At 40.7% G+C, this 27,846-nt stretch overlaps 1 protein-coding gene across 1 annotated transcript in view; it reads right to left on the bottom strand.

Moving 5' to 3' along the window:
• Positions 1-22,076, bottom strand: part of LOC118797005 (potassium/sodium hyperpolarization-activated cyclic nucleotide-gated channel 2-like) — a 79,809-nt gene extending 57,733 nt beyond the window's left edge. The window contains exons 1-3 of the mRNA XM_036556207.1: positions 21,187-22,076; positions 17,829-18,252; positions 2,162-2,323 (exon numbers count right to left, since the gene is read on the bottom strand). Coding sequence (XP_036412100.1) covers positions 2,162-2,323; positions 17,829-18,252; positions 21,187-22,076 — 1,476 coding nt within the window. The remainder of the gene's footprint in view (positions 1-2,161; positions 2,324-17,828; positions 18,253-21,186) is intronic.
• Between the last annotated feature and the right edge of the window lie 5,770 nt (positions 22,077-27,846).

The raw sequence follows: 27,846 nt of genomic DNA, 5'->3' as shown, positions 1-27,846 counted from the left end.
TTGAAATATCCATGCTCTGCTCACAAACGCATTCTATCATAGCAACTCTTGCAAGCTAAGCTTTACCGAACACTGGTAAAAATCTCATTAAACCTAATGAGAAACTGCAGCAACCTTGTACGTTGCTACGTAATGTTAAGTGGCCAGTTTAAAATACGTATCTTGCAGGTTTTCAAGGAACACACACACACAATGTCTTAGCCGCTTATCCTTCTGGGTCGCGGGGGGAGCTGAAGCCTATCCCAGCTGTCATTTGGCGGAAGTCAGGAAACACCCTGGACAGGCTGCCAGTCCATCACAGGGCAGACACACAGACATATACATTTACGGAGAAAACCGGCAGAACATGCAAACACCACACAGAAAAGACCCCTGGTTACTCAAACCCAGGCCCTTCTTGCTGTGAGGCGACAGCACTACCACAACCAAATTGAGTTTATATTGTTGACAGTCTCGCAAGCTACACTTCTGCCTATCATCAGAATCTGGTGCATTTCATTTCTCAGCAGAGCCAGGAACCACCTACTTTGACAGGAAAGGGTTGTTACATTGACATGCAAACTAACCAAACAAAAACCAAACTCTTGAATAACATTAAAAGACATGATGTCATGAACTTCAGAAATTTTTTTTTAATCATGTGACTATATCTTGCTCCGAAAGGCTCAGTTGTGGCATGCAGAGCTGATAACTGCTCATGAAGTTTGCTTCCTATCTGACAGAAAAAAATTGCTGCATGGAAGTGTGATGAAAAAGTTCTGGCTATCTTAGCATACAAAAGATATCAGATGCTCTGTTCACATTTGGGCAAAGCATCTTATGCTTAGACTACATTGTTAAAAAACTTCTGAATGGTGATTCCAAACTGAACAGTGGTGTAGATTCAATCTTTTTTTCTCATTTCTGCTATAAAAGTATACAACTTCCTCTGCCTGCTGCAGCCCATGCTCCAGCATCCTCAATAAGTAAGGTACAGCAGTTATCAGTTATGCTAATTGAAATGCATGTCACATAAGCAAATTACATTATGTAAACGATACGAGGCATGGCAGGCCACATGCAATTCCAGCAATTACCCCCAATGAGCCATCTTCCATGCTTCTGGAAGCATTAAGTTGTGTATCCATGCCACGGCAGCTGAATAAACCTTATTTAATTCAATTCAATTATGCCACTCCTGCTTTGTGGCTCTGCTGGTGAACCGATCTGTCTATTTAGAATTAGCATAGCAGGGAGCTTTATTGTACTGTATTAATGCATGCTGGGCCAGATTGGCAATGCTACTCTTGTCCCAGGATATTTCAAGCCATTGTTACTGAGCCACGTTCATGCTGCATGACAGAATTCAATGAAAAAGATTCATAATATGCACTGAAAAAGAATACGGACTATTGTGCCAAGCTCCAGTTCTCTGCAGACATGTAGACAAAAGAGAAATGAATTATAAGGAGATGGTTTGATGGATTCAAACTCTAGAGTCTGATAAGTTTGGAACTCCTTAAAGTGATAATTCAGGCAAAATTCCTTTCTAAGTTAATTACAATTACAATGACAAATTCTATTAACTATTATCAACATAGCAATTTGAATGAGCAGCAGTAGCTGAAATTTTAACATGAATTTCAGAATTTCTCAGTATTTTATGTGTACTTCTTTTGCTTTAAAGACAGTGTGCACTCAAGCTGGCATGGACTCCACAAGTTCGTGCAAAAGCCTCTGATGAGTAGATCAAATTCTCCTGAAAGTTGTCTGAACATGAACTTCACTGGAAGAGATAAGACTGAAGAAAAAATCTGACCTTTTTGTACAAAAAAATTGTGCAGAATCTTAAACATGTCTTCATTTTACTTTGTTTCAAGTTAAAACGAATTTCCAAGTTGAAATGAAAAAAATCCTACATTTTCAGTGTGGTCTCACACTTTTGGACCCACTATATATTCATAGCTATAAGCAGCAACAGCCATCACAAGGCCTGTTTTTTTATAGATAACTATTTTTATAGATGACATGGACACCAATTACATTGAATACGTTTGGAGTAAGGAGAAAATTGAGTAATTTTGTGGCTGAACTGTCACCAAAAGAAAGGATTAGATGGAAGATGCAAGACAGGAAAGAGAGAAAAGAAAAAAAATGCATTCGGTTCTTCTCATCTGCTTACCACCATCTTATTGAGGGAGACCCAGCAGTCGGAGGGGAAATCCTGCAGCATGGGCACCAGGAACTGCAGGCAGCCATCCCAGTGGCACAGCAGCAGCATCATGGCGATCAGGTTAAAGATCCGCATCACAGCACTCGCCAGGTCATACGTCATGTGGAAGATCTATGAGGGAACACAATGATCAGTGAGTGGGAGTCCAGCCAGGGGGGGTAACCTCCTAGGTCCTTCTTGACATATGCACACTGAAATGCCTCTTTGTATATTATGCTTAATTATTTCTCCCTCGCTGCTCATTGAAACAAACAATTCCTGTTGAAAGTACAGATTCTAAACTTTCGATACATTCCATATTTTTGTTTGTAAGCAAAAGAGGAGATATTTATTATGATCTGAATTTGACAAAAATGTATTGTCAATGTCAATAGTCAATGTAAACTGAATGGAAATGTAACTCTTCACATAATTAAATGTAATTCTTTATGTAAATATTTAAATATATATAGGCAATTCTGTAGTGTAAATCAAATGTATTGATTGATTTTATTTCATGATTAAAATACAAAAACGATTCCAAAAAGGTTTGGATAGTATGTGAAATGCTATTAAAAACAATGATTAGTAAATTCTGTTTGACCTGTACTAAATTGAAAACAACAATGTTTTATGTTTAGCTTATGAAGGTTGTTTTTCATAAATATACAATCGTTCCAAATTTGATGCCTGTAACACATTCCAAAAAAGTTGGGACACGAGCATGTTTACCACTTTGTTACATCATCCTTCCTCTTAACAACACCTAATAATCATTTGTGGAGTGAAGACACAAATGATCCAGTTTGAAAGCAGAATATTTTGCCATTCTTTTGTTATACAAGTTTTAGCTGTGTAGCCATATGGGGCATTCAGTGTTGCGTTTTCCAAATGTTTTTAAAGATAGACAGCTCTGGACTGCAGGCAGGGCAATCTAGAACCCGCATTCTCTGATAACACAGCTGCGCTGTTGTAACACATACAGAATGTGGTTTGGTGTTGTCATGTTCAAATAACCACGGACGTCCCTGAAAAAGACATCATCTAGAAGGCAGCATATGTTGCTCCAAAATGTGTTCAGTGTTATTGGTGCCTTCACAGATGTGCAAGTTAACCACAATACCCCCCCAGACCATGACAGAGCCTGGCTTTTAAACTTTACACTGGTAACAATCTGGATGGTTCTTTTCTTGTATGGTCCACAGAACATTAAGTCCAGTATTTCCCAAAACAATCTGAAAGGTTTATGTTCATTGAGAACTTTTTGTCAAAGAATTCCAGAGTTCGTGTGGTGGTGGTATCCACCACAGAAACATGTCGGTTTTTAATGCTGTGCGGTCTCAGAGGTCGAAGATGCCAAGCATTCAGTTGTGGTTTTCATCCTTGCACAAAGATTTTGCCAAATTCTCTGAATCTCTTGATGATATTATGCGCTGTAGAGGGCGAAATACCTAAAATCCTTGCAATTGCTCTTTGAGGAATGTTATTTTTAAACCGTTGGATTTCTTGCTGATGCATTTTTGGCATCAGCAAGTGCCAAGCCTTGACCCTTCCTCGCCTATAAAGGACTAGGCCTTTCCTGTATGCTCCTTTTATAACCAAACATGACTGCATCACCTGTTAAGAGCATTTATGGAACATTTCACAATGTTTCTGGTCTTAAACTGAACCTGTCTTAACTTCTTTGGAACGTGTTGAAGGTAGCAGTTTCAGAATGAGTGTATGTTTACAAAAAAACAATTATGTTGATAAGGTAAAACATTACATATTTTGTCTTTGCGCTGTTTTCATTCTAACACAGGTCAATGTCTAAATTTATAAATCATTGCTTTTTGTTTTTATCTATACTTCACATGCTTTCTGATTTTTGGAATTGGTTTATACACATAACACTGAAGACTAGCTATTACACTGAAATCACAGAGCATTAAAACACAATAAAGCCTGTAAATCTGACACAATGCAAGAATGTTGTGTAACTAATCCACATTAATATCTCTGAACATCTAAGGGTTGACCTGATTCTTTGAGGCGTATTTGTGTTTAAATGGTATGCCAGAGGTAAATTAACCCTTCCAGTAGGCTATTCGATTAAGTCCACATTAACTGCACATCATATGAAATTAACATTACAGGGACACCCTGGGCAAAATGAAAAACTGAACCTTCGCTACATCTGTTTTAAACATGCTTACATGCAACAGTGGTGCCACAGTATTGTGTTGAGTTTTTCTAGTGCAAAGACTAGACTATAGATGATGTGTATTGAAGGTGGGAGGAATGTTTAAAAACTACAAGTGATCTGGGGTGGATTTTTGGGGGCAGACACAAGGAGAATATGCAAACTCCACACAGGAAGGACCTGGTTGCCCAGCCGGGGAATCGAACCCCTACTTGCTGTGAGGTGACAGTGCTACTCACTGTGCCACCATAACTGTAGCAACCATCTTCAAATCATTATTACAATGGAGAAACTAGGTGTTATTCAAATGATAGATGAGTAGGACAACAAGCTAAAAGCTGAAGTTAACAAGGTAGCTAATCTGGCTATCTAGATACCACACCTTTCTGTGGCTGAGAGGGTTAAAACTTGCCTCTGGTGTCCATTTTGTGCTGAAAAATGATTGAATCTCTGTTTTCTTTATAATTGTGTTCAATGCCTGAGGTAAGAGTTACACTAATGCTAGCTTAGTTGTATCTATGAGCCGGTAGATGAGTGGCTAGGCTAGCAGTCAGGATTGGCTAACACCACAAGGATTCCCAAAGGTTATATGAAAAATCGTGAATTCTGTCCAACCAAGGCTGAACTAAAATACTGCAAAACACAACAAGTAACATATCAAACTCTAGTTTCAGGCAATAATGCCCCTTTATAGGTTAATTCCACACTTCTGGCTTTGCTGTTCATGTGAAATGTCTAGATTTATTGACATTGTTGCTTCTAATAAGCTTTCTTGATTCAAAGATCTTTTAGAAAAAGCCTGCCCTTTCAAAGGTAAGGAATTTATCTCAATAGAATGCGACAGTAAAGATAAAATATTCTTTTTTTATCTTCTGCTTTCTCCACAGAAACGGGAACAAAAAGGTTCAGTGCTACTTTGACCAGCACCTTTCCCTCATCACTCCTTCTTCTCCTTACTTTTTCTCTACTGTATGAACAACAGAGCTCTTGTGAGTTTAAGCAATGGAAACATAACTGTTCTGCAGCAGACGAATGGCTAATCGAGCCTCAGGCAAGTCTAGTGAAGTTTACCCAGAGGGCCCTGTGCTTTTCTCTCTCCTGACTGTGCTTTCCATGACAAAGCTTTTTCCTCTCCAGTGCATTACAATGTGCATAAAGAACCAAAAGAGCAGGCAGGACAAAGGCAAGCAAAACATGCCACTGTAACTCAACTTCTGAAGATGGACAGTACTGTGCAAAGTCTTAGTCATCTGATAAGATATGTAATTCTATCGGTCTGGGCAGCAAGGAGGTAGGTTTTATTTATTAAATTACAAATAACCAAATAAACAGTACATTGTGATGTGTCTGAGTGTGTTAACTTGTGTGTAAACTGCCAAAATGTGGCCTGCGGGCTTGAACTGGCCCATGAGGACCTTTGATTTGGCCCACCAGAAAGTTACCCAAATCCCACCCCCTTGTTCAATGACAGAACAAATATTTTTAATATTCTATATAACTATATATACAATTCTGATTACCCTTGTAAATTGTGATGTTACTAAACACATTTTAACACTCAATTGTAAACCTGCCTGCCTACCTTTACATTACTTACTATATACATTGCATTTTAGCCCTCAAGATAAAGAATTTGGGCTCCTCTGGCTCAACCATTTCCAAAGTTCTTCGGAGGAAGTCCAGTATTTATGGTTACACTTTAAATTACTTCAAATAGTAGATCATTTCTACACTCTTAAACAAAGAGGTTCTTTAAAGGTTCTTTAGTAAACGCAATGGCAATATATATATAACAAGAACAACTTAAAGTTTTGAATTGTGAATGTTTAAATGGTTCTTTACATGGTTTTATGGTTGTTATCAGTTCTGGAAAACCTGTTGTATATGCTTCTTCAAAAAACTTATGAAATGGTTCTATATAGCACCAAAGAGGGTTCTACTTTGTTTTGGTGCTATATGGAACTATATGTGTGGATGTGTGTGTATCTATCTATCTATCTATCTATCTATATGTGTATATACACACACACACACACACACACACACACACACACACACACACACACACAGAGTACTGTGTTTTTACCACTAAAAACACCATTTAACTATAAAAAGTAACAACACAGCTTGTTTTTTTTAAACATTATTTTATGAGCTTGTTTGAAGAACAAAGATTTCCCTGTGGGGTATTGCAGGTTTCTTCTCGCCAGCCCCAATTCATTGCATTGATTTGTTTCATTTCCAGCACAGCTGATTTAACATATGATGTAACATACTGACTAGCCAGGTATTTGGTATATATATTGGGTACAGGGTGTGTATCATCTTATTGGATAACTGTTAATTACCATACTGATTACTTGACTCCAGCTGAGGAACTACCCTCATTAAAAGTGAATTACATATTTCTGGAGGGATGCCACTAATAAAATGACTCACACATATTCACCTACTTTTTACTCATTACAGCTACCATTTTCCTCACCTGCTGTAGTAAATCATTTCATATAAAGTGTAAATATGACTAAGATCAACATAAAAGAATAGGGATGCTGTGCATTTACTTCAGAGCCAGATCTGTGTGAAGCTTCTTTGTTAAGAAAGCTATATAAATCAAAATGAATTATTCAGCACAATGCATTCAAGTTCCTTCAGGTATTGGATTCCTGACTGAAACTCGGGAAACACAGGCTGATTAGTTTTGATTAATCGGACAGCTCCACATCAAATGTCCATCAGACACAGGACATTTGTCACCACCCGATACGGCCCATCAATCAGCGACAGGCGCTCTACATTTATTCACACCTAACCGTTTCAAGAGAAACACACCGCCTGCTTTAGCGCTGCATATGTCAGCAATCTCTCCACAAACACACGTTCATCCAAACAATCGTTGTGTTTGCAAACTGTTTCTCAGAGGGTGGCTCAATTACTGAAAATAATGTAAGCAGTTCAGGAGGGAGCTGATGAGTCTACCGAGAAGGTAATCAGGCTTCGGTTTCGCCTCTGACTCAGAACGCACCACACGCATACTAAACAAATTGCTTTGCTTAAACATTGACAACAAGCAAAACAAATGACTTTATGGGCAGAGTATTATAAACACACATTATACCGTCACAGAGCATAAGAGAATACTGTGCATAAACCAAGCTGTCACATCAACTAATACTCAGGACTTTGGTCTGTGGACTGTTGGCAGAGGATGGCATGATACCAATGGGGAGCTTTCAGGGCCTTCTAGGCCTTCACAAAAAGTCTAATAAATTTCTGGGAACTAAACAATACAAGTTGTTTTTAGTTCAATTTCGTTCAATATAACCATCAAGCTCATTCTATTTAAATGGGCACACATTGTAATATTACTCTTATTTTTTATTGTTAAGTTTTGATTGAAAACAAGGGTTAAATTATTGAATTGCACAACAGAAATTTGTCCAATTGGGAGTTTTTTCTCTGTGGTATGCAAGTAGATACAGCCATGTGAGCTCTCCCATTGGTTAGGACTGAAGGCCTTACATATTAGTTGAACTAGCAACATAATTAGGAGCTGGCAGTGGAAACAACCAGATGTTTTGATTTACAATGGATGGGACCAATTTTGTGTTACTCTAGCAAAGAATTCCTAGTGAGAAAGGAATCAACAAATGCTAGCATCCTACTGCCCAAAATCTGTTTTATGTGTAGAAAAATGAAAAGATACCAATGTTTTCTTTGATTTCTAAATGGAAAACATCCCTCCTCTTTCTAAAATTAAAGGACATTCCCTCATAAATGGTTAGAAACCTGATTAATTTGTCATTTTTAGCCATTTTGCTCCACTCGCCCCCATTTATTGAGGACTTACTTGCAAGTGACCTCTAGGGTTTTGCAGAGATAGGGTTTTGATATAATGGGAGAAATGAGAAGCGGCCAGGCTCCACTTCAGCTGGCTCTGACTCTAGGCTCTCTGGAAGTCCTCGATACATCACTGACTGTGAATACGAGCTGTAGTCTAAACAGGTTTAAGTCAGTTGTTAGAAATGGAAACAAGGTCATGGTAAAATTGCTACAAGGTAAAATACTTGTTAATATCTTTAACAAGCTTCAAATGCCCATGTTTAATCTATAATGGCCAAAGAATATTCATGTGCACTCGTGTTAATTATAGCACTATGATAACATTAGAAGTCCCATAGAGCTGCTAGCAGAAATTCATTTGAATTAAGTGGGTTTTGTCTCATCTTTTGACCAAGTTTCAACATTCAAGGCCTAACAAGGACTATTTCAAATAAAGGAACTGTAATTCTAGTATAGTATTAAACTAGCTAACCCACTGTTGTGATGTAAACGTTAGGCTACTTTTATCACATGACCTACTTGGCTTTATGTTATGTTGTGCATGTGCCATGCAATTTTGTGATATCTTAGACAACATTTAATACAAAATTGTACAGGATTCATTTGTTTTTGGTCCTCTGATGGTAACACTTTATTTGGATGATAGATGCTCAGTTTATCTTTAACTAACATTTAACTAAATATCTGTCAAATGCAGCAGAACTTGAAGTTGTGTGTGAAAGGTTCTATTAAATCTAACCCTTACCCCTTAAACTAGCCCTAACCCTAACCTCAAGGCAAAACCTACACCTCCTTCTATACCTAACCTTAATCTTAATGTTAATGAACCATCACCGGAAAGTTTGTTAATAACATATGTATCTGTAGATCATCTATAGGGAACCATCCAAATAAAGTGTGACCAAGTTACTTTATAGAAACATACACTGTGTATAGTAGATCCGTCTCACACAAGTCTAACATCACTTAGTATGAGCGTCACTGCAGCAGGAAGTGAAACTGCCCTTTGGTCTACAAGACCTGACCGTTCAAACTATCCCTGAGGGCAAGCTGATGGAGCCTGACCTTTAACATCGAAATTTCCTGACTTAATTAGAGCTAAGCTTCATCATCAGTGGAGTCCTGATGACACTGGCAAATTCTGTATGACAATAAAGGTACATTGCAGATGACTTAGCATTTTCAGAAGGCTTTAAGTAGCACTAAAGCATGGCAGTTGTTCTAATCTGGTTGTGATTAGCTTAGAAAGCACTTTATATTCTAATATAGTAGCCAAATAACTTTGTTTTATCTGTTTGTGTTATGTGGTTTTCAACATGGGTAAAACACTTTGTTAAAATTGTTTTGAAAGTCCTATACAGAGATATGCAAGTTAAATTCCAGCTGATTCCACAGTTATCCACAGCCAGGAGACAGCATAATTGGCCTCATTCTCTCTGGGTTGGTAGGATGGCCATCCCTCTTCCCTCATCACTCAGCACAATGCTCGTCAATGCAGGGGTTAGCAGACGTAAAAGAATTGGCATTTAGCACTCTCCTCCAAACGTGTTGAGCTGTCCAGTGATGCTGCATCAGAGGCAGTTTCTTTTAGCCACAGTGGCGCTTCACGTCTCAGAGAAAACATGTACTAGCCTTCATTCTCCCGGGTTGGTAGCGTCTTGTCATATGGGAAGACCTAGCTAATAAGTGGAATTGGCCATGACTAATTTGGAGAGAAACATAAGTTTTAAAAAAAAGTATAATTTTACTAGATTTCAAAAAATTTAATTGTACATAATAATTAACATTGCATACAAGCAAACTGACCCATGCAATGCTTTTCTCCACCATTGATTGCTTCCATTAGTACTTTTGAGCAAGATATTTCTTTGAAATCCCTTGAATTATCTATGCATAGTTATTTATTTCAAGTTCTCAAAGTTTTCTCAAAGCATTTCTTCTTTAAGTTTTTCGTTCGGGCTCATTCCACCCAACAGGCCTGTACAATTTGAACAGATTTCCAAATTACAATGAAATCTTTGAAAAAGTGGTTTTGTGTGGATTCTTTAGTAAAGGGAATGGTTCTATTTATAACCATGAATTCTATATAGAACCATTTCATGCTTAAATTGTTGTTTGCATGGTAAAATCGTTCTTCAGATTGACGGAGAATGTGTTGTATATGGTTCCATATGGAACCTTTTCAAAAATGGTTCTATATAGCACCAAAAAGGGTTCTTCTATTTTTATGATGTCAAGCTTGTAACAATGGCAGAATCCTTTTTAGTGCCACATAATACTTACATAGAACTCCATCAACCTGAAGAATCATTTCACTAAGCAAAGAATCATTTCAGCATGAAATGGTTCTATATAGAACTCATGGGCGCTAACCTGTAATGGTGGCAATATTTAAGGTGGAACGGAAAATTTGAATAAGATGCTAACATCAGCCTTGAGAGATTAGCGTATCAAGTTCAGTGTGATGGTGTAAATATGGTAATGGCTGACACAACAGGCAGCGCTCTACAGAGTTCATGACTTTTTTGGCATTAGCAATGTATCAATTTTCATACATGACACATGTAAAGATGGACTAGAGCAGCAAGAGCTGCAAAAGAAGGAAAAAAAAACAAGGTGGCAGGTACAGAGAATACAAAAATGAAAAAGCTACGTAAGGCAGATGAGGACATATCCGAGCAGGTGGGCCGTGAGAAAAGCTGGCCTTAATGATTTTGTCATGTTTAATACAAAAGTTTTTTTCCAGTTTTCATTTTTATAGCTAGCCACCTTGGTTATCTCAGTGTAGCATGAAATAATAAATAAAAGTAAGAAGTGAAGAAGATAAAAATGCAGTTTGGGGTGGCTAGTCTACATCATGGCCCAAAAACAAGCCCCACTCTGGCCCTGGTGGTAGTACTGACCGAGGAAATAGGATATAGGGTGGTGTGGGGGATTGTGAAAGCTTCATCACAGGAAACAGAAGAAAGAGAAGGGAATTTTTAGAGTGTTGGATTGGAAGGTAGAGGTGTTTCAGACCCAGTCCTCCACCCAAACTTAAGTTAATTCATAACTCCATATAGTGTAGCACTAAATCCTTTTACTAGCCATTTGTTCTCTTCTCTTCTTTCTTCTCTTTGTTGCTATTGTTGTCATTAATGCTGTTGTTACCTCCATCCATTTGTTGGTGTAACTGTCACTTCACGGCCGGATCCTGCCCTGTCTCAGTGAGCTCGCTGGGGGCCTGGATGCATAATCAGAGTCACTCTGTGAGGAGTGTGTGTGAGTCAGAGCCGGGCGGCCGTGGGGAAAAGGCGGAGAGGATGGCCCTGGATGGCAGGATGCAGGATTATAAGGTTAAAGCAATTACAGCAGAATACAGCTCTGCCACTGCGCTCTGAATGTGTAATCACTAACGCCCCAAATGACTCCAGCTCGTAATTTACCAATTTACCGGAGGACGCGCAGAGAAAAGTGTTTTCGGTACCACGGACAGCTCAGATGAAAAACCCTAAATTACAGGCACTGCTGAAACTGTGCCGGTATAGGTGACAAAAGGCGATAAGTGAACAGTTAAAAAAATACATGGACACTAATGCGGCTGCACTATGTGCTGCAGTTGTACTTTAGAATGTATGCTGAGTTAATACAGTACGAGTGTGATCCAAGTGCGTTTTTGAATGGTGACTTTCAGCACTGGACAGCTCCTCTGACTCTGGAACTTAAGAACTAATATTTCTATATGTTTATACACAAGAACTTGAGATACGCTCTTATCCAGAATTACTTTTTCAATGTTTTTTCTTACATTCCCTCGCCAGCTTTGGCTCACCACTTGGAAAAGTGTAAAGGCCACGTTACACACGTGGTCACTCACAGTATGTTAGGTAGGTTATCTTCATTGAGCTAAAAACTAGCTAGAATTTTGCAGCCACATTTTTTGAGAAGTCTGAACAAAACCTACATAAAATTTGTGAACAATTACTTTGCCAAGTGGACAAGGGCTTGTTAAAACTGGTTTTGGTCGGTTACAAGTAAAGTAGGTGAATGTAATGTAAAGTCTTGCCCAAGGGCTTTATTGGTAGAGTATGGTGAGCTAGCCTGGGTAGCCCCATGGACGAGAGCGGTATTGCCGGCTACGCAATACTGACTAATCAAAGGTAATGACACCATGACCCAAGCAGCATTCACAAACTTGTTCTTAATTGGCCGCTATCAACAGCCCTGAGACCGAGTGCTTTGCTCAATCCAATAGACAGCATCTAATCTAATGTAATGGAATACTCCATTTTGCAGCCTTATGCTTATCTGCCGCATCTGTATGGTTGAATGTCGTGGACAATAAATTCCTTGTACTTAGAAAAGAGCAGAAAATTCATTCCCTCAAAACACACAAATGGACACTTGTGTTCAGTGGGCTAAAACAGATTTAATATCCTTTTCAGTAGAAATCAGCAAAGTCGAAACTTTCTTTTTTCGATGTTGTTTTTTTAAAGCTATAGGCTGAAATGTGAAGTTGTTGCCCATTAGCTCGCTGTTATAATTGAGTTGAGTTTTAACTAAATACAGCAAAACACATTCAAATTATCATCCGTTTTAGCTGACTGCATGCAGTAGATGAGGCAGATAGAGATTAGATGAGGAAAAAAGCAGGTTATTCCTTTAACAGTGAAAGGAAAACAGAGAGTCAATATGATCAATGAATGTTGGATGATAAACAGATTTTTGCACTGGATTTAATTTGTTTCAGTCCATTGAATACAAAGAAATGAATAAGGAAAATAAATGTTGTCACTATGCTAACATGATGAAATACACCCAGTCTTTCTAAGCTCATAACTCTGAGGGTACATTGTGGGAAAATGACCAATTATTCCATCATTATCATAGGCACGCACTCATTATTGCATTAATGGAGCCCACCTGATCCGGCCCTGGCTCCATAATTGATCCAAACATGTTGACTTCAGTGCTTAAGTGTATCTGGGGATTAGAATAACGCTGAGGAGACATTAACAGCGAAGCTGGGGAAGTCTCGGCTGCCAGCCGAAACAAGCTGCTAACTGTGCCGCTACACAGACGCGACACTGTACCGGGCAAACAGCCTAGACTTACATTCAGAACAGCAGCCACTGGGAGGTAAGTTCAAGCAGTAGTAAGAACAACGTTTCCCCAAGCAAGAGGCCTTTAATCGCTTTCCGATAAGCATCGAGTAAGGCACGGTGAAAAAAATTTATTAAATGTTAATTAAGGAAATGACTGAGGGATTAACAAGCTAAGTTAATTAGAAAAGCCCTACATCGCTTATAAAGATAAGAAAACAGAACATTAAGTCTTAATGCACCTCTGCATTCTCTCGCTCTCTCTGGTTCTAAAGCGACCTCTGTGTCTGCGAAAGCCCGACTGTGCCGAGTCATCTTGGCAACCCGTGACATGAGGGCCATCAGCATCTCTGTGATCAATTAGGCCTCAGTAAACTGTCCATCTGTTCGCAGGATGGCCAAATCACAGTCCTGTTCGGACCTCTACACTGGTACACTCTCAAGTTCTGCCATAAGTGTTCAACTGGGCTGAGACCTAGTGATTGTGAAGGCCGTAGCGTATGAGTTGCATCATTTTCATACTCATCAGACCGCTGTAAGTACATCAGACCGTTATCATGCTTCAAGAGAACACTCCTATGTTTCATCACAGGATAAAGAATAACTTTGTAATGATTTGCAGTGGCCCTTCCATCTGATGGGATGAATTGGCCAAAACCATGCCAGCAAAATGCCCCATACAGCATAACAAAGCCACCAGACCCTCTCTGTATAGGGGTCAAGCACTGAAGCCTGCACTGTTCTCTTAGTGTACACTGCGCATGCACTCTCCCACTTGTGGAGAATGTGGTGAATGATGATTAATCTGACCAGATCATATTTTTCCACATCTCTGTATCAATGCCTTTGGTTTTTACACCTGTGAACTCCCAAATGTGCATTTGTCTTCGTAATGAAGGGTTTATACACTGCAACTCTACTATAATATCTCTCTGTATGTAGCTGTGGATGGATTGTTCTTGCTGTCACCTGAGGAACAGCTGCTTTTCTGTTTTTCCTTACATTTCACACTAAGGCAAAGAGCCTCACAATCATTTCCAGCTCTATTTGCTCGTGTTTTTTTCCCATAGATCTATATGCAGATGTCACTGTTCCTATTGAAACTCTAGACAGTTGAGCAGTCTTTGTGTCCACCATTTAGATCTTTTCCTTTAGGCATCTTGATCCACATCAAGATCAGCTTGGCCTGTTCAGCATTTTAGTACATACCACAGAGCATGGCAGCATGTTAATCGCTTAAGTTTATAATGCAGCAAAGCTGTCTGCAATTATCTGCACTCACAACGTTTCTTCATTTGTTCACACTTTTACTTTAATTTGTTACCCATCTGTATATCTTATATTCTATTATAGATAAACCTACCAACTATTATTCAAATAATCCTGATTACTCTTTCTTTGCTGCTGCCATTTATGAGGCAGTGAATCAACAGAAGCTATATCATCCCCCACACTTCCTTTAGGGTATTGCAATCTGTCGAAATGACAATTTTGTTGGCTATACCTATACTTACAATCAGTGATGTTACTTTGGATGAGGGCAAAAATTAACACCCATCAGTATCTCACATGCTGTAGCATTACATTTGAGAGCCCCAAGCTAACTACAGGTCTCATTTAAATGTATAAATGTTGATGTACATTACCTAATGCTACAGCAAGCTAACAGAAAAATCAATATTTCATAAACAGAACATGATGAGCTTTAAGTTCAAATCATTACTGAATAAATGATAAAATATACACTGTACGGCCAAAAGTATGTGGACACCCCTTCTAATTATTGAGTTCAAGTGTTTCAACCACACCCATTGCAAACAGGTGTATAAAATCAAGCATATAGTCATGCAAACTTCATAAACGTTGGCAGCAGAATGGGTCATACTGCAGAGCTCAGTGACCTTTTACATGGCATTGCCATTGGATGCGTCTGCCACAAGTGAGTTGTGAACTTTTTGCCCTGCTAGATCTGCCCTGGTCAGCTCTAAGTGCTATTATTGTGTAATGGAAGCGTATGGAAGCAATAAAAGCTCAGCCATGAAGTGATAGACCACACAAACCTTCAGAGCGGGGCTGCAGAGCATAGAAATCACATATGCTCTGTTACATCACTCAATAAAAAGATCTAAACAGCCACTGGAAGCAACATCATCTTAAGAACTGTGCTTTGGGAGCTTCACAAAATGGATTTCCATAGTCAGGCAGCTGCAGTCCAAGATCACTACGTGCAATGCCAAGTGTCGGTTGGAATGGTGTAAAGCCCACTGCCAAAATGATCAGCTTCCAGTCATTAAGAGCAAGTTGTTACATAAAAAGGCATATCACTGTTGTCGGAAGAAAACCTTGTATCTCCAAAATGATAACTTTACAGGAAAAGGAATAAATCTACTTTACTTTACTTTAATGTAAGTCAATGGAACCTGACTTATTTTTCAAGTCGTTTTGAGTCATTTCTTTTGGCCCACTCTTCATGAAATTTACACACAATGTAAAGGGCAAGAGGCTTTTTCAAATTATGTCAAAAACTGAAAAATGGAGATGCAAGGTTTTCTTCCGACAGCAGTGATATGCACCATGAGTCTTGCTTTACAATGCTTTGACTCTTACCATACAAAAACTGTAATGCATCAATATATAAGAATATGTTCTATTTCAATTTTAATATAGATCAAGACATTGCGATACATTCCATTTTTTATGGAATGACAAAAGCAATCCCAACAAGTATTGACAAGTCCTATAGAAACACACAATGTGTTCATATTCTGCATTTTCCGCAGTGTGAATTTGGAATGCGCATGTGGTTGGCTGCATTGCTACTGCACACATTGTCTCCTGTGGCTAAACCACAATTACTCATGCAGAATAACAGACTCTGACTGAAGCCTGTTCACTGTTAGCTCCCAGCGGAAGGTGCTTCAAAACCTCATCTAAATCTCACTGAAGATTGCAGATGAGTGAGAAATATTACAAGCCACACAAAGCTATGTGCTCAAACCACAGATATTTCGTCAGATTATGCCAATTACGTTTAGGTCAGTAAATGAGTTCAACAGCTGATGCCGAAATGCTGTTTGTTAGCGGTCTAAATGAAGTGTGTATTTAAGAAATCAGGAGTCTAAAAGCCATTTTGTTTACATCTTTCACCTTTTGGTTCACAGACGTGCAAGTCTGAATAAAGTTTAAAGAACCACCATGTAAAGTAGAAGTTCTATACCAATTAGTGGTTCTTCCTTAAGTAGTCCAAGCAAAGAACTACAAAGGAACTTGATTTTCAAAGGAACATTCTGGCCTAAAACTAGAGTTTAATGCGTTAATTGTTGTGCAGTATTCTGTAGCATTATATTCCTGAGCCTCACCAGGTTGAGAGAATTCATGATTTAGTATTGTTGTCATACATCAATGTTTTCTCACCACAATACCCAGCATGCATTACGCGAATACATCATACAACCATTGGGAATCCCAGTGATGTTAACCAATCCTGACAGCTAACAAAGCTACTCATCTATAGGTTAATAAATACAACCAAGCTAGCATTACTTTGACTCTTACCTCTTAACTTGTAAACTTGACCTGTAAAAACAGTGAATCTATATTTATTTAGCACAAAATAGATGCCAAAGACAAGTTTATCACCCTTTCAGCCAGAGAAAAGAAGCCAAACTGAGGCAAGGCATCTAGGTTAGCCAGGTAACTTTGCTAACTTTAGCTTTTAGCTTGTTAACCGCCGCATCTGATGAATCATTATTGGTAAAGTAATCCATTCTCTCCATTGTAGCTGCAGTAGGATATTCGGCTTCCTAGCAGTAACCTTCAAGGTACATCATCAGAATGGAGTTTTCCTAGTTTCTAAAATGGAAGATCTCACTGTAGCACTGCTGTAGGATGCGCGTAAGGACGTTTACAACAGATTTTCAATTTTCAGTTACATTTAGGGTTAAACAATTTGGGGAAACTATCTAATTGCGATTTTTCTGATTAATATTGCAAAAGTTTTGCGATTATTTTCTATAAATTAAGGTTCAGGACTAATTTTTTTAACAAAGAAGACTAGATTATCCACTTTTTCTGGCTTAAGGCTTGACCCATGCATGTAGTGGTCGTGATGTCACAACACTTGAAGGTTTGGTTGCCTCTGATCAGTCTAACTTATCTACAGGCAGTTCACAAGCTTTGTGTTATTAGGATAAATTTCCCCTCATAAATTTAAGACAACATTTCTGATAACGTAGGCTATAATAAAAAAAATTGCGGTTCTTGCGATTTAAAAATTGCACTCTTGCAATGCGCTTTCGATATAAAAAACGATCTTTCTGCCCTAGTTAATTTTTCATTTTGGTTCTAGTGTCCTTTCAAGAGTGTAGATTATTGAGTGACTATAATGTTTACAGTTCTTTTATTCTACAACAGTCTTCTCTGTGTGGACCTGATGTATGTGGTAGTATTCTAAAACTGCTGTTTATTCAGCACTAGACTGAATGTAGGTTACTGGAAGCCTTCCATACAGACAAAGCGGAGGGCATCCTACCTCCTCCCACTGGTGAATGTAACGGATGAGCCTGGAGAGTCTCAGGAGCCTCAACAAGCTGAGGATCTTTGTGAAGCGCACGATCCGCAAGGCCCGCGCCGTCTTGTACACTTCCGAGTCTATTCCCTTCTCCACGATCAGGAAGATGTAATCCACGGGGATGGACGAAACGAAGTCCACCACGAACCAGGTCTTCAGGTACTTCTTCTTGATGGTCTTGGGGTCCAGGATTATGTCCGAGCTCTCCTCTATGATGATGCCTGTGCGGAAGTTGAGCACCAGGTCCATGAGAAAGAAGGTGTCGGAGACCACATTGAAGATGATCCAAGGCGTGGTGGTCTCATCTTTGAAGAAGGTGATGCCCACAGGGATGATGATCAGGTTGCCCACCATGAAAAGCAGCATTGTAAAATCCCAGTAGAACCTGGATGGAGGAAGAGAGGAGAGGAAAGGAGGCAAAATAGATGATCAGAGCTACTGTGGATCAGTTACATAGGGAGAGTGTAACTCCTGGTCACCCTGCACAGTTTCAAGTTCTGCCATTAAGATGTATAAGATGTAAACAGTCATTTAGAGCGGTGTGGAATGCTCCATTCTGGAGAATTTTCAAAGTCAGAAATGTTCACAGTGGTGGTGATAGGAACCAGATATCTGAAGAGCCACTTAAATGGCCAGGGCCCACCAGCAGGCTGAAGTTTTATTACACACTTTTATAACCTAAGAATAGCTCAGCCACGTTTCATTGTAGTCCCTGTAGTTACTGAATAATAAGCCTTAGTATGTAAGAAGCCTGGGATTTTAAAGGGGTAATGCCTCTAAAAGCTCCATGACAGGAAGATACTACATACAATAGTTACAGATATGCTGCCTGATGCCTGAGACATTGTTTTAGGATTGTTTTGATATGAAATTTTGGTCTAAAATGCATTTTTTATAATCCAGTCATGCTGGAGAGGTGCATGCAGGGCGTTCTAAAGGCAAAATTCTAAGGCAAGTCCCGAAATAAAACTTTTTTTTTCAGTTTTCCACTATTTTACCATTATCAACAAACTCAGAAGACACGTTCTGAATAGTAAATAAAATGGGTACATTTGCATTGTATACATCATGATCCTTGGTTCCTACCACCACCACTGAAAAGTTGGTAAGTTTCTCTAAAATGAACCATCTCACATCAAACCACTGTCTCAACAATGTCGCAGAAATGTAGAAATTTTGGAAAATCAGTGATCTCCATGAGCAGAGGAAACTTTGTACATATTTTAAGAATAGAAGTTAGTGCTGTCATTAATTTTTTAATTCATTGATGTTTATTATTGTCTTGTATAATATTAACATGCACTCAGGCAAGTTTATCAGAAACTCTTACATTTGTAGCTCCACCTTGCTGGAGTACATTTACAGACTGTAGCCCATCTATTGATACACAGTTTATGTTAACTACTACCTAGACTTTCATCAGTGGTCAGTTTATGGTCAAAGAGCTGTTGTTGGTTGGATATTCTGGGTGGTGGACCACTCTCAGCCTCACACTAACACTGATGTGTAAAACTCCAGTAATGCTGCAGAGCCTGATACACTCACAATGCCACACCGTCTCTCTCTGTCAGTGTCATTGCTGTGTTGAGAATGGCCCACTGGCAAAATAATATCCTGTCAACTGTGGTCCTGTGGTCAGAAACCAACTAGTGATGAAAGGAGTAGAGGGAGACTGGTAAAAGTACAAGGTGGGTGTTTCTAATAAAGTGGCCATTTAGGGGAAGTACAAGGTAGGTGTTTCTAATAAAGTGGCCAGTGAGCAGAAGTACAAGGTTGGTGTTTCTAATAAAGTGACCAGTAATTGTTTAAATCCAGAATTAAAGCAAATATTCTACCACCTGATTAACTGCAGTGATTTTGAATACGGTATTAAAATAGGGGCTAAACTGGCTGACCCAAAGCCTCCCCTACAGCATCTGAACAGGTCAGAGCAACTGCGCACCCTTAACTGCCCCTCTCGGCGGGAGAGGAAGAAGAAGTCTCCGTTTCCGCGCGCGGGGAAAACTCAAGGTCACAGCAGCGCGCACTGCTGACTCATAACTCGAGGCTGACGAGACTCGTGACCGCATTTTTTACTGCGCGTGTTCAGATTATCTAACACACCTTAATGACGTCTGACTCGTGGTCTGATGACCCACTGTTCGGTGGATGTAAAGAGACTGAGCCTCACTTCCCCCCCAAATGCAGCCGCAGTGCTGAAGCATTTAGGCTGCCGGTTAACGGAAGGAAACGTCACGATAGCTGACACATGACCACGCTACGGGAACGGCTAGTACATTTCCATCAGCTGCGTTCAACTTGTGATGTTGTGACGCACATGATAGCAACGTGGCTCGGTAGCGTATCAACAGAACCCCTCCCTGACGCCCACCCATCATCTCTATAAACATATAGGCATCCATTACCGCATTAGCAATTTCTAACGTGAACGCTCGAGATATATTCCAGTAACAAACTGAACCCACTGTATTTGACCACTTGACAACTTCTTACACAGTTACCACGTCATTATAAGCGTGGCTGTAGAACTCCTGTTGAACTTACATTGATGTTAACGCGGTGGCGCTTTGCGCTGTCCGTGGTGCTGAACCTTACTACCCAAACCCAACTGGAATCCACCACAATGCGTCATGATCAGTAGATAACCTCAGCTTTATTTCAATCGGAGGAGCTCCAAAAGCTACTTAGAGTCTAAAGCTTACTATTATTGCTATCTCAAGATCCAGTGGCTTGTGTTATTGATAAATATGCACAGCAATAACATTAGAGAACATGGCATCAACAGAAAGTGCACCAATACTAACTTAATGTTCATATGATTGGTAAATTTAGCACAGCAAAAACACTGGAGAACATGCTTCCAACAGAGACTGTACCAATTTTAACTTAAAGTTCATATGATTGGCAAAGCTCAGCAAGAACACTGGAGAACATGCCATCACCAGAAAGTGCTACAATAGCAAATTAATGTTCATATGATTGGTAAAGGCAGCACAGCAAGACCACTGAAGAGCATGCTATCAGCAGAAAATGCACTAATAGGGTATATAGTGAATATTTGCTGGGTAAAGGCACATAGCAATACAATGATTATATGAGTGGAAACCGTGAACGGTAAGAGTGCTGGACAGCAGACCATCAACAAACATACCAGCAAACTCCTGATTTCCCTATAAAGTGGGTGGTAAGAGCGGTTTACCCAAGATTTAAGCTCTGTAAGGCAACACATTCTTTCAGATAAAGAGCCTCGCCATCATACGACCTTATATACCATAAGCGCCAGGCGCGAGACTGCATTCTCTCCCCAAACTCTCCTTACCTGAAGTCACTGTAGGGGTGAATAATCCAGTTTCCCGCGCTCTTCACCCGCTCCTGCTCTCTCTCCACGGCCTTCTGGCTGCCGTACATGCGCAGGGAGAACTTGTTGACCCCCGGCTGCAGCATGCTCCCGAACTGCCTCTGCATGAAGCTGCCCTGGCTGCCGCGCACCTCCGCGTCCTCTCCGCCCGCCGCCGCCTGCACTCCGTCCTCAGACTTGAGGAAGGTGACGGAGCTGCGCGGCTGCTGCGCTCCGTGCGCCGCAGAGGACGCTTTGCGGCTGGGCGCGTTGGAGAACGACACGCGCGGGTCCCTCTTGTCCGGGAAGTCCCGGTCACCGGCGGGCGTGCTGGGGCCATCCGCGCTGGCCGTGGAGTTGCACGCGGCGCGCCTGGGTCCACCGTCCTGTCGGGACATGATGGAGCGGAGGCTGCTCGCGCCAGAGTCCCGCCGGCACTCGCCGTTCTTGCTGCACTTGGTGCCGGACGGTGCCGGTGCTTCGGCCGGTCCTTCCGGCGTCACGGATGAAGTTGTTGTCTTTCCTCCACCTCCTCCGCCTCCTCCTCCTCCTCCTCCTCCGCCGCCGCCGTCGTCCGTTTCGTTTCGTCCCGGAGCATCACCGGCACGCGCCGGCTGCTCCTTCCTCTCCGTAGCGCTAAAGTTTTTCATCCGGATGCTTCCTCCTCCTCCTCCTGCTCCTCCGCGTCTGAGCCTCGCAGGCTGAAACTTAGCCTCTCCCTCTCCGTCCTCCGCCTCCTCCGTGGCGGCGTGGCTAGAGGCGCGCGAGCCAGACTCGTCCACGCGGCTCTGCGCGCGGCTGGAGGCTGCGCCTTTCTTCTGCATGACGACTTCAGAGGTGGAGGAGGAGGAGGAGAGCTCAGTGCGCTCCATAGAGGAGAGGAGGGGGGATATTACCTACACACACAGAGAGATAACCAATCACAGAGAGAGAGAGAGAGAGAGAGAGAGAGAGAGAGAAATGGAGGGAAGAGAGAAGAGAGAGATGAAGGGAGAGAAAGCAAAAAAACAGAGAGGAGGAAAAAGAGGATGTGAGACGAGGGAGAGATGGAGGGAGAAAGAGAGAGATTTTGGGAGGAAAGAGCAAAGCAAAAAGGGAGGGAGGGAAAGAGAGAGAGAGAGAGAGACAGAGGAGAGAGAGAGAGAGAGAGAGAGAGAGAAAGCAAAAGGACGGAGAAAGAAAAGAGGGAGAAATGGTAGGAAAAGAGAGGAGGGAAGGAGGAGAGAGAGATAAAGCAAAAGGACAGAGAGAAAGAGAGAGAGATGGAAGAAAAAGAGAGGAGTGAGAAAAAGAGAGAGTGAGAGAGAGACAGGGGAGAGAGAGAGAGAGAGAGAGAGAGAGAGAGAGAGAAAGAAAATACAGCGAGCTAGATGCATGCATAGATAGATAGATAGATAGATAGATAGATAGATAGATAGATAGATAATTTAAAGGCATATATTTATCTCCTTATTTGTACAGGGCCTCCCTCTCTCCCTCTCTTACTTTGTCCGAACTTCCCAGGTTTTCCTGCGTCTTTTCTCGCTACACTGAACTCCACTAGACTAATCCTCCAGTCTGAAAGCGCAGTTCATCTTTAATACAACTTTTTCAGCCGCTTATTAAGCAGGATTTAAAGATCAGCGCTGCAGGTGACTGTAGATTTCAAACTAATCAGCAGAAGTGAAGAAATCGCAGCGCCGTCGTTTCGTCATTGAGGTGGAGGGTGAGCTCAATGACAGTTTCCTCACAGCAGCTAAAAAGCCTACCGCCCCCTAGCGGCAGAGTAGCGGATCTACATCCTCAATCTGCTCTTGGAAAGAAGCTGAAGCACCTGTGTGATCAGTCAAAGCCTCAGACCTGTTGAGATGTAAATTTAATACAATTTAAAAAACTGGTAATGGTGTATTGTTGATGATGGATGTGGGCGTCTAAAAAGTTACAGTTATAAAGTTATAATTTTCTCAGCATTTTGGATCCAGAGGTCTGTCTCATTACGCAGTAGTTCTTGCTTACCCAGCTAACTTTAAGCTTGATGTGATCTAATCCTGGTGGCCACAGCAACAGCGCTGCTCTTTTACCATTATAAATGCTTTACTTTCTAATTATTTAGGTAGTTTGATTTCTTTTTCTTTTTTTTTGGTGACTCCTCCTCATGCTTTTCCTGTACAGGCCAAAACAAATGGCATGACACTAACACTATAAAACAAATACCTTTATCATTAAGCTTTTTTTCTCATCTTTTCTTCTTCTTTTTCATGATCCGGCTCCAGATGCATATGTTATTTTTTGAGACGTGATTAACCAGCTGCTATTTTCCTCTTACTCAAGCATCTTAGACAGTATAACTGTACAGTAATAACCCAGAAGTTATTGTTGGGGGGCCCCCTGGCAGTCTTGAGGCCCTAAGCAGCTGCTTATGTCGCTTATTAGGTAGAACCAGCACTGGGATGAGGCCTAGGTTATCTTTTTTACCTGACTGATCTGGGCACAGGGCGCATTACAGCAAGGAAGATGAAATCTATATCGTTTGCTTGGAATCTCAATCGATCCTTCCGTGGCAGCATATATAGGTCAGACTGGGGCTGCGTACAATCAATGACCCTTTAAAAATAACCCTACACATCCAAGAGGTGATTACTCTACACTCAGTGTGCCTAAGCTTTCTCTAAATAGGCTAATAAACTATACTGTGGCCACTACATGCCTTTCACCAAATACAGAGTCAAAGGAACACACTTGAAATTAGAACATGCATACATATGGAAGGAGAACGCCAGGTCCATCACCCAGCACAACACACTCTTATTAAAAAAGATGCCATAAAGGTTTCTTTGAGCGATGCTATAGCGGAACCGCTTTTGGTTTCCTAAACTTACAATGTATGATTGAGATCTGTGAGTGTGAAGAGGTTTAAAGAACCTTTGCGTTATGTAAATTAAAACTACACTCTTAAAAAGGTGCCACAAATGTTTTTTTAGCAATACCATAAAAGAACCCACTTTTTTGGTTTCCATAAGAACCATTTTTGTGAATGACAATTGTAAGTTTAAAGAACCTTTTAAAGGTTCAATGACTTTTAACATAATGTAGAAGTTCTTCACAAGCTTAAGTGTTCTTCCAAGAATGCTTACATTATGTGGACGTTCTTTAAACCACTTTTGGTTCTTTAGGGAACCAAAAGTGGTTCTTCTATAACATCATGTAAAGAACCCTTTTTGGCTCCTTCATTTTTAAGCATGTACACAAATTTAAGGGTTCTTCCTTGAACCTTTACACTGTGTGGAGGTTCTTTAAACTTTAAAAACATTCTTCACAATCTCATTTAGAAAAATGGTTCTCCGAAGAACTATCCATTGAAAAGTTCTCTAGGAAACCAAAAGTTGTTCTAAAGTGTTGTGTAAAGAACACTTGGCTCCTTCATTTTTAAGAGTATATGCCAATTTAAGGGCTGTTCCTAGAACCTTCACACTGTATGGAGGTTCTTTATACTTCAAAAAAGTTCTTCACAATCTCATATATCATTTACAAAAACAAAAACAGTTCTCTAAAGAATCAGCCATTAAAATGTTCTATAGGGCACCAAAAGTTGTTCTGTTCTCTATCAACACATCACACAAAGAACCCCTATTGGCACCTTCATATTTATCAGTGTATGGCAACTTAAGGGTTGTCCTCAGAACCTTTGTATTAGGTTGTATAAACTTTAAAAACGTTCTTCACATTCACAAATCTCATGAACTAACATGGTTCTCCAAAAAACAATCCACTGAAAAGTTCTTTAGAGAACCAAAAGTAGTGGTTCTATGGCATTGTGCACAGAACTCTTTTTGGCACCTTCAGTTTTAAGAGTGAATGACAATTTAAGAGTGTTTTCCCAGAACTTTAACTTTGTGCACACATACACTTAAAAAATGTTCTTCACGTTCACAAATCTCATGAACTAAAATGGTTCTCCAAAAAACCATCGATACTAAGATTCTTTAGGGTAACAAAAATAGTGGTTCTTCATAGGAGAACCACTTTTGAAAGCTGTACCACAGTGACAAACCTCCTCTGTACATCTCTCAACTGTCTCAAATACATCAGTTGCCAGACTCATCATCATCCCCTGGTCATCCCTAAAGCTTCTGTTGCAACACCAGGGGGCCAAGCATACCTTGAGAGAACCGCCGTTTGTCAATGACATTGAAAGGTTGTCCGAGTCCAGTGGTCCGAAGCACTGTGTCCATGTGCCAAGGAGATTTTGCCGCCTAAAAGGGTCAGCATGCTGTCACGGCATCCGCTTTACTCCACACTTCTTACCTTCAGCTGCTGCTTCTGCTGCTGACTGTAGACTGCACAACACTGTGTCTCTCCCTCTCTCTCTCTGCAGTGTCAGACTGCCAGCACGGACTTCCTGGTATGACACAGAAGTATGATGCTCTGGGCTTCATTTGCATAAAAGGCAGAGTTCCAAGAAAAGATTCTAATTGATCCTGGAGAGGAGCCAGACGCGCGAGATCTTGAGGAAGATAAAGAAAGCCGAGCGAGAAGAAGGAAGAGGAGGTGCTCTTCAGAAGAAATCTGATAAAGGGTGACGCTAGTTTTCCTAGACATACAGCTGTTCGCCTTTAAGAGCAAAGCCATTCAGAAGAGTCTGAAAGCAGAGAACTGTGTGGAATACGCACAAATCCTGTTGTGCACAAACTGGTACGAGACTGTAGTGCAATGGTTTCCAAGCCCATAACTGAGGAAGCCATGTTCGTTGTTCAGGGGCTCATGACATTCATGAGTTGCACCAGATGAGTCAAGGCAATAAAAGGGCAAGAATTTCTAGAGGTCTGCAGGACTGCACTCTTAAAAATAAAGGTTCCTAAATGGTTCTTGGGTTAATCACATGGTTCTAGGAAAAGAAAAGTTGTTGGTAGAAAACGATATGATGATAAGGAGGCTCTTCACACTTTAATATCTCATTTTAAATAACTGGTTCTGGACCCAGCAACTGGCAGCATTGTCCAGTCTTCCCTGCAAAGGTACTTGTGGTTGCAGGTTATAACAAACAAGCAAGAGCACACCTGAATCCACTTGGTCAATCTGCTGGTCTTAGTCAAACAACTGTTCATGTGTGCTTCTGCTTGCTTGGAATAAAAATCTGCAGCCATCGCTGGCCTTTTGTGGATAAGACTGAACAACACTGCTCTAGGGTATTCCTCCAAAAAATCCTTTTTGGCACCTTTATAGTCTTAAAAGTAAAGGTGCTGAAAGGGTTCTTTGATTCAATGGCAAATAAATAACAATTTTTGCAAGGGAGACATGAGGGCATGAGGAACCTTAAAATTTGCACATAATTTAAAGCTGAAAGGTTTTTCCTAGAACCATACATCCAAGCCAAGAACCTTCAGGAACCTGTTTTAAGGCTGTAGAAATGTCCCTTAGCTCTCCTCCTAGTGGACAGGGCTTGACTTTTTTAATCTGGCTAACTAAGAAATGCTGCTTTGTGAGCACAACTGTGTCATGATCAGCCAAGGAGGAATCACCATTCAGCTTGAAGGCATTCCCATTATCACACACAACAAACATGTAATGGGATAACGACAGGGATAATCTCCTGTAGCTGTTCCCTACAGGTTCCGTTTGGCTTAAGAGCCTCCCATGCTGCAGAAGAGAAGAATGAATCATGGAGTTCCCCAGGGGGCTCTTCTAGGCCCAAAGGGTTTCACATTTTGAAAGTGGCAGCACTCAGTGGATACTAGACCTTCTGCAAAAGAGCACCAGAGTGTTTTCTAGGTAACATACAGTGGTCTAGCTCAATTAGGATCAGGATGTAGCTGTGGGTGGTCAAAGAGGTCACTGTGTTAAAGATAAGAGCGCTAAAAATGGGTCATGATTAGTGACAGCTGAAGGAGACCCAGCAGATTACTGTTTCTTTTTCATCCCCTCATGCACACCAAGAGCCGATAAGAACAAGCCTACCTAATTAGAGAAGAGCGTGGGAAATTTTCTTACACACATGTGGAGACGCAAGTGGCCGCAAGGTGTTCAAGAAAAACAGCTATGACATTGGCCAGGTTTCCATTCAAACGTTTCACAAATGTTTATGAAAGTACAGCAGAAAAAAAGCAAATTAAGTCGTGTTTCCATCCGCTACAGTTATGCAAAGAAGCCTTAGATGACGTAGGGTACCATGACAAGGGGCTGCATTGAAACAAGCAAGATGAAGGGATTTTACTTGTTTTTTGCTTTAAGTTGAATTATGTTTACAGCCATTTGCCATCTTTTTATGGCTGTGTTATTTGCAGCTCGGGCCGGACAAGCAACAGCCCATCTAACGTGGCCTGAAATCTCCATGCCACCCTAACAAAGTCCACGTTGCACCTGGGATCGCAAATGCACGAGACGATTCTGGGAGCCACTTTTCAAACAAGGATCAGGCATTTCAGATTGACAAAAGTAACCTTCGTAAAGCTATGCGCAACGATCACACCATCTGTAGGGCCAATCACTTCTCACTTATGGCTTGATACGTCATCGTTTATTCGAAAAACTCTTTTCCGTCACCCTTTTTCACATTTCGCCTTTATGGATATTCTAACTTTTCCACCTCATCGTACTGCAAAAATCTTAGTGATAATTGGTTGTTTTTTTTTTTTAATTTTTGCCTTTTTCCATTCAGGTTTTTTT

The sequence above is a fragment of the Colossoma macropomum genome, unplaced genomic scaffold (assembly GCF_904425465.1).
Source record: "Colossoma macropomum unplaced genomic scaffold, Colossoma_macropomum, whole genome shotgun sequence".
Lineage (NCBI taxonomy): Eukaryota > Metazoa > Chordata > Actinopteri > Characiformes > Serrasalmidae > Colossoma > Colossoma macropomum.
This window is presented reverse-complemented; position numbering and strand designations above follow the sequence as displayed.